General features: G+C 43.1%; 1 protein-coding gene across 1 annotated transcript in view; it reads right to left on the reverse strand.

The window, feature by feature from the left end:
- ryr2a (ryanodine receptor 2a (cardiac)) overlaps window positions 1–13,392 on the reverse strand; it is a 301,990-nt gene that overhangs the window by 197,685 nt on the left and 90,913 nt on the right. The window contains exons 4-7 of the mRNA XM_047377164.1: window positions 11,792–11,866; window positions 10,757–10,835; window positions 1,965–2,077; window positions 1,182–1,281 (exon numbers count right to left, since the gene is read on the reverse strand). Of these exons, the coding sequence (XP_047233120.1) occupies window positions 1,182–1,281; window positions 1,965–2,077; window positions 10,757–10,835; window positions 11,792–11,866 (367 nt within the window). The remainder of the gene's footprint in view (window positions 1–1,181; window positions 1,282–1,964; window positions 2,078–10,756; window positions 10,836–11,791; window positions 11,867–13,392) is intronic.

The following is a 13,392-nucleotide window of genomic DNA, read 5'->3' on the forward strand; positions in this document are numbered from 1 at the left end:
AGCTGGATGGCATCAAAAAGGCTAGGGTTTCTACTTCAACATCTCCGGCAGCTGTTTCCTGATGTCATATATGCCAACAAGGATTACCAGCCTCTGCGCAGATGGATATGAATTTATGATGTCCAAGATTTTTCTCATAGAGGCAACTTTAGTGAGAAGAGTAGTCATCTTGCAATCCGAAAGTTGTGGGTTCGATTCCAGCTTCCTCCTGCCACATGTCAATTTGCCCCTGGGCAAGGCACTTAACTTTGTATTGCCTACCAATCTGTACACCATTTGTACACCATCGGTGTATAAATGTGTGGACATTAGTGAGTGCGACTGGGTGAATGTGGCTCTAGTGTAAAGCGTTTAAGTGGTCAGTATGACTGGAAAGGTGCTATATAGGTTCAGTCCATTTACCATAGTACCCTGAACAATGGCTACAGGGAATGATAACCTCCCATCATCCTCCCGTCAGGTCTTTCAGGTGGGTCTTAACCCAGCAGAGCTGCCTAGTGGTTGGGGAGCACCGGCTGTGATTGGAGTACCCTTCTGTTTTGATTACTTATTACACGGATTATTTCTGGCCAAGATACGTGTGACTTATTGCAGGTCCAGATTGGTGTCGATGTAAACATTGGGGCCTTGAGCCTGCCTACCATACGGTCCCACTCGCGTCTTGCTGGAGCTATCCCAGGCTCTGGTAAAACCTCCGAATGGGGGTCGTCATCTGGCTTGGTGCTGGATGTCAGCCTTTCTCTGGTTCATCTCCATGGGTTTGTCCTGGATTTCAGCCTTAAGAGTGTGAATCTTTTTCTCTAGATGTTAAGTTCGCCGACAATTTCTTTACTCTGTGATATTATTGTAAGGTGCCTCCCAGTCAGGGAAGCTTTAAGTAAGCATTTCGTCAAAGATGTAAATACCAAAAACAGACTAAATATTAAGAAAAATATATTTTATGAGCTTTTTGGTAGATAGGAAGATAACTAGTTTTCCTCAAAACGTAACAATTTCTGCAAGTTATGTGTAGGAATAATTATACTACTTTACAGGGTAGCAAGTTGTTTAATTGTGTAAATATCATTGTCATCTCAGCTGAAAGAGGTTGAAAGTTGGTTAGGATTAGACAGTGGCAAACAGCTAAAAAAGGAGCAGGAAGCCCAAATCCAGAAGAGAAAACAAACTGTACAAAGGCGTACCTTGCGCTACTTCGCTGCCAGAACAGATGGGAGCCACACTCCATAGTGTCTGCTGGAAGGCTGCATCTACATGGAGACTGACATTCCCATAGGACAGATGCTACAGGAAACATAAGTCAGATTAAACACAGAGATATTTCTTTACAGCACCATAATGATATCTGACACAGAGAGGAATTTTCCTGCATATAGGCCCTGGCTGAACATTCAGTCAGTCTATCAGTCAGCACAGTATAAAAAATTTATTTATTTATGAATATTATCTAATTTAAACAGTAGGCAGGATAGTATATATAAGGATGTTTTTCATAAGCTTAATAATTCTGGTTTAGAACTAATCAGGGTCACAATAAAGCAGTTTATAGAAATAGTTCATATACATCAGCAACAGTTTACATCAACCTGATATGGTTGTAAATGATAAATTATCACTGGTGCTGTCAGTATGGTCATTACTCATGTAGACTGATTAACTTTGAACCTCCAAGCTGTGTTGAAATCCAACACTCCTTACCCACTGTCTGAAACTGTTCAGAGCGTTCTGGACAAACCCAACATCTGAGAAAACGAGTCTGTCTGCTGTTATGCCTTAGAATACATTCACATGTAAAAAAGTGGCTTTCCTTGTCAAACTTTACCAGAATATATCTATTATAGTTCATGACCAGCTGCTGAAGCAAAGATAGAAGAAGAAGAGAAAGAGTAAAAGGACAATATTTGACAAGCAAGGAAGACAGAGAGAAACGTTCTGCTCACACGTTCTCCCACAGATCAACAACTGACCAGGTATCTTTCAGAGGAGATGCTGACCAGGATGAGATCATCTCCCGCTCTAACCTTCTCTCCCTCTGAACGCTGCTTTGATGCTGGATGGATGGTCCACCAGCACGCCTCGCCTAGACACAAACAAGCACATTAACTGTAAAGCATGGGAATCCGTAGTGGAGCAAAAGGAAGTGTTGGAGTGGGATGATGAAGTAAACTAAATGAAAATAACAGGATCCATCTATTTTCTGTAACTGGTGGCGAAGGGCTAATCCTAATATCTTTTTATCCTCCATAAAGACTTCCTTTACCCAGGATGATCATTGTCAGCACCTGCAACCAACCACAAAGTGAAAAGCTGCAGCTGGTCTAGCAGTGTTAAATTGTGTGTCTGAATCCTGGTTTAGCCATGGAGCCACAAAGTACTATGTTGGTGGAACTACAGAGAATTCCATGATGCTATTAGGTGTTTGTTACTAGAATTGCAGAACATACAGTGGGGAGACCAATTATTTGATACATGCGGACATTGCAGGTTTTCCAACATGCAAAGCATGTAGAAGTCTTTAATTTTTATCAAAGGTAACAAGATGGCGTCGACGATGGCAGCCTCGGAGCTTCGCTCTCTCTTTGTTTTTGTATTTTGTGTGTTTTTATGTTTTTCGAGCCACAGTTCTGTGGTGTCGGGCCACAATCCTGTGGTCTCATTCAGTAGAGAGGAACTTCTCAACATCAGAGTCCTCTCTTGGGATTTTTTCAACATCTTTCATCGATCCGAGGTTCACTGAGCTCCTGGCAAGCGGAGCTGCGGCTCTATACGGGATCCTGCGCCGAAAACGTAGAAGGGGAAAGCGTGCTGGCGCGCTGGTAAAGCTCCGCAAAAGAGGACTTTGTACACCACTGCCTTCAATCCACCTGGCAAATGTCCGCTCTCTCAACAACAAGATGGACGAGCTGCTTCTTCTCACCGGTAAAAACAAGGACCTCCGCGGATCAGCGGTTCTCTGCTTCACCGAGACATGGCTGAGTGAAAACATCCCGGACCGCGCACTGCTGTTGCCGGACTTCCATCTGTTCAGAGCGGATCGCAGTGCGGAGCTATCGGGGAAGAGGCGGAATCTGCTTTTATATAAATGAAAGTTGGTGCAGAGACGTAAAAGTGCTGGGAAAAACATGTAGTCCGGATCTGGAGTCATTTTCCATAATCTGTAAGCCGTTTTATTCACCGAGAGTTTTCCTCGTTTATAATAATCGGCTCATATTTTCCACCGCATGGCTGCACTTCTGCCGCAGAAAAACATCTTGCTGAGCTGATTACAGACCTGGAGAAAAAATACCCTGACTCTTTCATCATAATACTGGGAGATTTTAACAGCGCAAACCTCTCAAATGAACTCCCCAAATACAGACCGCATATTAAGTGTCCCACCAGAGACAAAAACACACTGGACCATTGTTACACAGCTTTAAAGGACTCATATCATGCTGTTACCAGGGCTGCTCTGGGTTTTTCGGATCATTATCTAATCCACCTCATCCCAACCTACAGACAGAGACTAAAAGCTTCCAAACCCAAGGTTCACACTGTTAAGAAGTGGACTGAGGAATCAAAGCAGATGCTACAGGCCTGCTTTGAATGCACAGACTGGACTGTTTTTGAAACCTCAGCCACTGACTTAAACCAACTAACTGATGTGGTGACATCATACATCAGTTTCTGTGAAGACATGTGTGTGCAGACAAAGACCTTCTGCACCTTTGGGAACAATAAGCCATGGTTTACTCCACACCTCAGGAATCTGCGCAGGGAAAAGGAAGAAGCTCACAGCAGTGGAGATTGGGCGCGGTACAGGCAGGCCAGGAACAAACTAACAAAAGAGATCAAAGCAGCTAAGAGAAGCTATAGTGAGAAGCTTAAGAACAGCCTTTCTACTGGTGACACTTCAGCTGAATGGACCGGTCTGAGAAACCTGACTGCTTACAAGAGCCCCTCCATCCATCCTGAACAGAGTCGTCTCCTGGCCAACCGTCTGAATGGCTTCTACTGCAGACATGACAAGAAGCCATTCACACCTCAAATCATCCCCTCTACATCCCATTCAGGAACAAATTCCTCCCATAAACCAACCAACCTCCCACCATCAGATCCTCTGCCTGCACTAAAGATCTCCAAGGAAGAGGTAAACAGGCTCTTTCAGCGCAAAGAAAGCTGGAGGACCTGATAACGTCTCCCCGTCATGCCTGAAAGCTTGCGCACATCAACTCGCTCCGATCTTCACAAGGATCTTCAACAAATCACTGGAGAAATGTGAGGTCCCCTCCTGCCTCAAACGATCCACCATCATCCCGGTTCCCAAGAAACCCACCATCGTAGGATTAAATGACTACAGGCCTGTAGCCCTGACGTCTGTGATCATGAAGTCCTTTGAGCGGCTGGTGTTGAAGCATCTGAAAGACATCACAGGCCCCCTGCTGGACCCCCTGCAATTTGCTTACCGAGCAAAAAGGTCTACACTTCATCCTGCAACACCTTGACTGTCCAGGGACGTACGCCAGGATCCTGTTTGTAGACTTCAGCTCGGCCTTCAACACTATCATACCAGACATCCTCCACCAGAAGTTCACCCAGCTCAAGGTCCCAGCCTCCACCTGTCAGTGGATCAACAGCTTCCTGACAGACCAACAGCAGCAGGTGAGACTGGGGAACATCTTCTCCCGAACCAGATCAATAAGTACTGGTGCCCCCCAGGGGTGTGTTCTATCCCCACTCCTCTTCTCCCTGTACACAAATGACTGCACCTCATCGGACTCGTCCGTGAAACTCCTTAAGTTTGCAGATGACACCACTGTCATTGGACTGATCCAGGACGGTGATGAGTCTGCATACAGACAGCAGGTGGATCGGCTGGTACACTGGTGCGGTCAGAACTACCTTGAACTGAACCCACTCAAGACTGTGGAAATGGCGGTGGACTTTCGGAGAACACCACCCCCATACACCCCCCTCACCATCCGCAACAACACTATATCGGCCATGGACCATTTCAGGTTCTTAGGAACCACCATCTCTGAGGACCTGAGATGGTCTTCACACATAGACACTGTTCGAAAGAAGGCCCAGCAGAGACTGTACTTCCTGAGGCAACTCAAGAAGTTCAACCTTCCACAGGAGCTGCTGGTCATCTTCTACACTGCCATCATTCAATCTGTCCTGTCTTCATCCATCTCAGTGTGGTTTGGCTCATTCACAAAACAGGACAGGCCCAGACTGCAACGAATAATCAGGACTGCAGAGAGAATAATCAGGGCTGACCTTCCCTCCATCCAGGACGTATACAGGTCTAGGGTCAAGAAAAGAGCTGCCAAAATCTCTGCCGACCCCACACACTCTGCACATAAACTGTTCAGAGTTTTACCTTCAGGCCGCCGCTACAGAGCACTGTTTACTAAAACCAGCCGCCACAGAGACAGTTTCTTCCCCCAGGCTGTTTCTCTGATGAACATTCAATAGAGTACAGAACAACAGCATACAGATGTTGCAAATGCACCATTTTTATTAGATATGTGTATATTGTACATTGTAAATTTGTATATTCTGTAATGCAGAATATTGCATTGTACATTGTACATTGTAAATTGTAAATTTGTATATTCTGTAATGCAAAAACAGAACAAAAGAGCAAAGTGTACCGGAGGCAAATTCCTTGTTTGTATGTACGAACTTGGCAATAAAGCTAATTCTTATTCTGATTCAACTGTGAGCGACAGAATCTAAAACAGATATCCAGACAGTCACACTGTGTGATTTTTAAGTAATTCATTTGAATTTTACTGCATGACATAAGTATTTGATACATCAGAAAAACAAAACTTCATATTTGGTACAGAAACGTTTGTTTGCAATTACAGATATTAGACATTTCTGTAGTTCTTGACTAGGTTTGCACACACTGCAGCAAGTATTTTGGACCATTCCTCCATAAAGACCTTCCCTAGATCCTTCAGGTCACTGGGCAATATGGACTTTCAGCTCCCTCCAAAGATTTTTGATTGGGTTCAGGTCTGGAGACTGACTAGGCCACTCCAGGACCTTGAGATGCTTCTTACGGAGCCACTCCTTAGTTGCCCTGGCTGTGTACTTCGGGTCGTTGTCATACTGGAAGACCCAGCTACGATGCCCTTACTGAGGGAAGGAAGTTGTTGGCTAAGATCTCCCAATACATGGCCCCATCCATCCTCCCCTCAGTACGGTGCAGTCATCCTGTCCTCTTACGTAGAAAAGCATCCCCACAAAATAATGTTTCAACCTCCATGCTTCACGGTAGGGATGGTGTTCTTGGGGTTGCACTCATCCTTCTTCCTCCAAAGACAATGACTGGAGTTTAGCCCAGAAAGCTCTATTTTTGTTCATCAGACCAGATTATCTTCTCCCATTCCTCCTCTGGATCATCCAGGTGGTCATTGGCAAACTTCAGATGGGCCTGGACATGCCCTGGTTTGAGCAGGGGGACCTTACGTGCGTTGCCGGACTTTAACCCATGACAGCATAGTGTGTTACTAATGGTATTCTTTGTGACTGTGGTCCCAGCTCTCAACTTCTTACATTTTCTTACAATTGAGCCAACAGTTGTTGCCTTCTCACCAAGATGCTTGGCTATTTTCCTGTAGCCCATCCCAGCCTTGTGCAGGTCTACTATTTTATCCCTAATGTCCTACATCACACAGCTCTCTGGTCTTGGCCATTGCGGAGAGGTTGAGTTTGTTTGAATGAGTGTGTGGACCGGTGTCTTTTATAAAGATAACGAGTTCAAACAGGTGCAGTTAATACAGGTAATGAATGGAGAACAGGAGGGCTTCTTAAAGAAGAACCAACAGGCCTATGAGAGCCAAAATTCTTATTGGTTGTTAGGTGATCAAATACTTATGTCATGCAATAAAATGCAAATGAATTACTTAAAAATCACATTGTGTGATTTTCTTGATTTTGGTTTTAGATTCCATCACTCACAGTTGAAGAATACTTATGATACAAATTAAATTAAATTAAAGACATCTACATTCTTTGCAAGTGGAATATTCTGCAAAATTGTGGACATTTGTTATGAAGTATCACCATGACAACAGGGTTGTTTTTTACAACCAGGAATAGCTGATTAATGTCTCTCTGCCTGGCTTTCTGACTATACGAGCAGACAGAGATTTAAAGAGGAGCAGCAAACACAAAGGAGGTGGACTGGCAGTACTTGTGAATAACAAATGGTGTAATCCAGGACATGTTACTGTGAAGTGTCGTCTCTGAATTCCAGATATTGAACTGTTAGCAGTAAATTTTCGTCCATATTATTTTCCCGGAGAGTTCACCAATGTTATTTTGGCAGCAGCTTACGTTCCACCTTTTGCTGTTGCCGACACTGCATGTGATATCATCAGCTCATTTGTTGCTAAGCTACCGACAGAACACCCCAATGCGTTTGTGCAATATCTGGAGATTTTAACCATGCTTCACTCTCTGCTATACTTCCAAAGTTTCAACAGTTTGTCAGCTGTTCAACCAGAGAAAACAAAACGTGGGATTTGTTTTATGCAAATGTCAAGGACTCATACATCTCTAAAGCAAGATCTCCTCTAGGCAAATCAGATCACAATCTCGTTTTTCTCTGCTTGAAATATAAGCCCCTTCTTTAGAGGCAACCCGTAATAAAGAGAACTGTGAGAAGATGGTCACATGAAGCTGAAGAAGCCTTGCGAGGTTGCTTTGAAGCTACAGACTGGGATGCACTGTGGAGAGGACATGGAGAGGACATCAATGCCATGACTGTGTGACCGACTATATAAACTTCTGTGTGAATAACACCATCCCCACCAGAGCCGTGAGATGCTTCCCCAATAATAAACCCTGGATCACCAGTGACCTAAAGGACCTGCTTAACAAGAACAAAAAAGAGCCTTCAGAGAGGGAGATGGAATTATTGAGGAGTATAGCAACTTAAAGTCAAGATAAGAGACAGCAAGGAGGTGTACAAGGAGAAGCTGGAGAACAAGCTTCAGCAAAACAATATCAGAGATGTGTGGTCAAGGATGAAGAGGATCACAGGCTTCAAACAAAAGGAAGATCTGAACGATGGATGTCTGGACAGAGCCAATGACCTTAACACATACTTCAATAGGTTCGGATCAGAAACAAGCTCAGCATCCTCCTCTCCTGCTCACAGCCAAACAGACATCCCACCCTCCTTTGCCCCACAGCTTTCCTGTCAGACCTCAAATGTTTTATCTTACACTTCAGCCATGGACCCTTCTGCTTCTACATGTTTGTCTTCAACCAAATCAGAAGACGCTGATGCTCTCTTTGCCTCTCCCTTCCACCTGTGTGTCTCAAGAAGTAAGGTGAAGAGACAACTGGAAAGACTGATCTGGAAAAAGCCTGCAGATCTAGATCATGTCAGCCCCAGAGTCCTGAAGGGCTGTGCAGAGAAGCTCTGTGGGACTCTGCAGGACCTCTTCAACCTTGGAGTTGGAGTTGAAGATGCCATCATACACCTGCTTCAACAACTTCACTGTCATCTGGACAAAGCCAGCAGCACTGTGAGGATCATGTTCTTTAATTTCTCCAGAACATTTAACACAATTCAACCTGATTTGCTTTGTCAGAAACTCCAGAAGACTCAGGTGGAGGCCTCAACAATATCCTGGATCAAAGACTACCTGACAAACACACCACAGTTTGTGAGACTGAATGGTTGTGTGTCTAACCAGGTAGTCAGCAGCACAGGAGCACCACAGGGGACTGTACTGTATGAGGCGACTGTGGCTATGAGGCGTCTGTGGCTCAGTAGGAAGAGTTGTCGTCTTGCAATCGGAAGGTTGTGGGTTTGATTCCAGCTTCCTCCTGCTGTATGTCGATGTGTCCCTGGGCAAGGCACTTAACCTCAAGTTGCCTACCGATCTGCGTATCGGAGTATGAATGTGTGAGCGTTAGTGAGTGCGATTGGGTGAATGTGGCTCTAGTGTAAAGCGCTTTGAGCGGTCTGTATGACTGGAAAGGTGTTATATAATTTCAGTCCATTTACTCTCACCATTCCTTTTCACTCTGTACACCTCAGACTTCCAGTACAAGACAGACTCCTATCATCTGCAAAAATACTCGGATGATTCTGCAGTCGTGGGGTGGATCAGAAATGGACAAGAAGAGTACAGGAAGGTGGTGGACCGCTTTGTGGCATGGTGTGGAAACAATCATCTCATCTTGAACGTGAATAAAACAAAGGAGATGATTGTAGATTTTAAGAGAAACAAGAATAGATGAAACATTATTTCCATCTTGGGAGAAGAGGTGGAGGTGGTGGAGGAGTATAAATACCTCGGTGCTCACCTGGACAACAGACTGGAGTGGAGATGCAACTGTGAAGCCGTCTACAAGAAGGGACAGAGCAAACTGTTCTTCTTGAGGAAGCTTACGACCTTTGGTGTTTACAGCAAGATGCTTCATATCTTCAATAAGTCTGTTGTGGAGAGTGTGATCTCTTCTACCATCATCTGCTGGAGTAGCAGCATCAGAACCATGGACTTAAAAAAGCTCAACAAGCTAATAAAGATGGCTGGCTCTGTTCTGGGTACTCCTCTGGAACCTCTGGAGATCTTTGTGTAAAGAAGGATTCTTCATAAAAAGAAGAACATTGTGAAGAACCCTGAGCATCCTCTTCATGAGACTGTCCTACAACAACAGAGTGTTTTCAGTCTTAGGCTTCTTCAGATCTGCTGTAAGACCGACGCAACAGGAGATCCTTCCTGCCCACAACAATCAGCATCTACAACGGCTCTTTGAAGAATTTTAAAATCTGCAAATACTTGCTTTCCCCACTGTATCACACTACTTGGACTGCAACAAATGTTTGCTAAATATTTTAGTGCCTTTTAGGCTCTCGGTGCTACTAAGATAATGAGAGATGCTTTTAGTTTAATGCAGTAAAAAAAAAGGTTTTAGAATGTAAATTGGTGAGGTGAAAGCTAATGACTGGACACTGGAATTTATAGCAGCTGGTAGAAAATGTGGACAAATTCTGGATGCAATTAAAGAGATTTTTGAAAGGCATTTGTCTAGCAAAGAAACCTTTACAACAGTAGTCAGTGAGTATTCTAGCATTATTATTAACTTTTGTAATGTTTTAGACCAATGGTTCTCAAATTGTGGATCATTAGTGATGCTTTTTGTTTAATGGGTGGCAGCCCAAGGTGGTACTTGGGCCCTTTATGGTACTCAGAAATACCACTCAGATTCTGTATAAATGAATTGCCTCAAACAAGGACATCATAACCAACCTCTGCCCTTTCCAAGTTCAAAAATCAGTGGGATTTAATTATTGATATGCTCAGTAAGCAGGCTAGCAAAGCAAGCTAAGAATGATGTATCTCTCTTGTATCTGCATCTTCTTCTACATGTTTACTGTGCGAAAGGTTTAATAAAATGCAGCACTGCATCTATAAAAATCCAAATTGGATTTTGAGGTCAGGGTTAGTGAGAGGCCCCCCACTTCCCACTCAGTATTTTCACTTCTAGTGGCCTTTCTATTATATCTAAAATTTGGAAATTCAAACTAAAAATTCAAAATAAAAATAAATGTGTTTTTAAACTGCCACACTTTACCATTACTGGCATTAGATAAAGCTTTTTTTTTTCTTTCTGACATATACATCAAATCAAAAGTCCAAGTCATCGTCGATACTGTTTAAGACACTTGTCCGATGTGGTATGTGGAAAACGCTATGTTTATTAAGTACCTGTTCCATCCATCCATCCATTTGACCCATACCTGTGGTCTCCTCCTGCAGTCCCACATCAAAAGCCAGTTTGTCTGTGGATGAACGGGAGGTGGACAGACAGCACAAGAACTAAAATGAGGGACACAAAATGAAAACTTTTGACCACAGGAACCAATAATAATGACAATGCCATTAGTGAAAAGCATTCAATAAATCATAAAATAGATTTTTAAAGATGAGTTTTGACTTGTGTTTTGGATCATTCAATTCAATTCAATTTAATTCAATTCAATTCAGTTTATTTATATAGCGCCAATTCACAACACATGTTGTCTCAAGGCACTTCACAAAAGTCAGGCACATACATTCCAATTAATCCTAACCATTGAACAGTGCAGATTCAGTTATTTATTCAAATTGGATAAAAAGTTTTTCTATCTAAGGAAACCCAGAAGATTGCATTGAGTCAGAGATTTGTAGCAGTCACTCCTCCTGGATGAGCATGTAGAGACAGTGGAGAGGAAAAACTCCCTTTTAACAGGAAGAAACCTCCAGCAGAACCAGGCTCAGTGTGAGCGGCCATCTGCCACGACCGACTGGGGGTCATTCCTGCTGGTAAACAAAATTGCTCCCCAGTTTCACCCATTTAACTGTTGGTTTTGTGTAATGCACCAGTACCACTGGCAGCAAAACAGACCCTGAGCATCATGCTGCCACCAAAATGCTAGACAGTTCTTCAGTTTGAAGGCATAACATTTCCACTGCAAATATACTTCTTGTCATTTTGAATAAATAGCTCAATCTTTGTCTTTTCTGACCTTAACGCTTTTCTCAGTGGACATTTAGCCTGTCCATGTGGACAGCTGATAATTTTGGGTGCATGGGCTTTAAAACCTGCACTCTCCAAATTAACATCAAGATGAGAAAAGGAAATAATGGTTTAAGTATGACTGTTATGGTTGTCAGTTCCAGTTCCAAATCCAGGCTCCAGTGATGAGGTGGTTAGCATCAATTCATCAGACTTCATGGAAGTCTCCTTCTCCTAGTTTAGGCAGTCTTTGTTGCTCAGTTGTGGTTTTACTAACCATTCCACTGTAGGAGTGTCGTAGTAAAACAGCGTGGCCATACAGCAGAGTGCGATGTCCACCACCCTGGGCTGCCTGGAAGAGACACAGACAGAAACACACATAAAAACAGATAATTACAGTTTTTTGTACAAATGCCACATAGAGAAGACAATACCATAGGTTTTCGCTTTGGAAAACAGATTCCAATATCCCTGTTAGAACATTACTTCATTATACTACTTTTGAAAGGTATACTGAGTCTAAATTTCCAAATCTTTCTAATATGACCCTAACAAGCTGATGTAAAACATCAGAATCAGCTTTATTGCCAAGTTTGCTCCAAGTATGCATGGTGTTGTTCTGAAACTCTGACTGTCAAGTATTCATTGAGAAACACCCTAAACAGTTTATGTGCAGGGTGTGTGGGGTCTGCAGAGATATTTAGCTGCCCTTTTCCTGACCCTAGACCTGTATAAGTCCTGGATAGAGGGAAGGTCAGCCCTGATGATTCTCTCTGCAGACCTGATTGTTCATTGCAGTCTGGACCTGTCCTGTTTTGTAGATGAACCAAACTCCACTGAGATGGACAAGGAAAGGACAGACCGAATTATAGCTGTATAGAAGATGACCAGCAGCTCCTGTGAAAGGTTGTACTTCTTGAGTTGCCTCAGGAAGTATGGTCTCTGCTGGGCCTTCTTCTGAACATTGTTTATGTGTGAGGACCATCTCTGATTTTGAAAAATTGTGGTTCCTAGGAACCAGAAGTGGTCCACAGCAGATACAGTGCCATTGAAGATGGTGACGGGGTTATGTGGGGGTGGTGTTCTCCGAACATCCACCATCATCCACACAGTAAGGCTGTTGTAAATGATTACTTTAGTAATCGAGTATTATATAGTATGCTATCGATTAGCAGCTTAAAATAGTAGAAATACATTACCGGTCAAATGTTTTTTTGTCTTTTGTTTATGACTATTTACATCTTATGTAGATTCTCACTGAAGGCATCAAAACTGTGAATAAACACATATGGTGTTATGTAGCAAACCAAAAATTGTTAAAGAACTTTAAATCCGTTTTATATTTTAAATTCCTTAAAGTAGCCACATTTTGCTGTGATGACTAAAATATACTGCTCAAAAAAATAAAGGGAACACTCAAATAACACATCATAGATCTGAATGAATGAAATATTTTCATTGAATACTTTGTTCTGTACGAAGTTGAATGTGCTGACAACAAAATCACACAAAAATCATCAATGGAAATCAAATTTATTAACCAATGGAGGCCTGGATTTGGAGTCACACACAAAATTAAAGTGGAAAAACACACTACAGGCTGATCCAAGTTTGATGTAATGTCCTTAAAACAAGTCAAAATGAGGCTCAGTATTGTGTGTGGCCTCCAAGTGCCTGTATGACCTCCCTACAACACCTGGGCATGCTCCTGATGAGACGGTGGATGGTCTCGTGAGGGATCTCCTCCCAGACCTGGACTAAAGCATCCGCCAACTCCTGGACAGTCTGTGGTGCAATGTGACGTTGGTGGATGGAGCGAGACATGATGTCCCAGATGTGCTCAATCGGATTCAGAACGGGCAGGTCAGTCCATAGCTT

The sequence above is a fragment of the Girardinichthys multiradiatus genome, chromosome 10 (genome assembly GCF_021462225.1).
Source record: "Girardinichthys multiradiatus isolate DD_20200921_A chromosome 10, DD_fGirMul_XY1, whole genome shotgun sequence".
NCBI lineage: Eukaryota > Metazoa > Chordata > Actinopteri > Cyprinodontiformes > Goodeidae > Girardinichthys > Girardinichthys multiradiatus.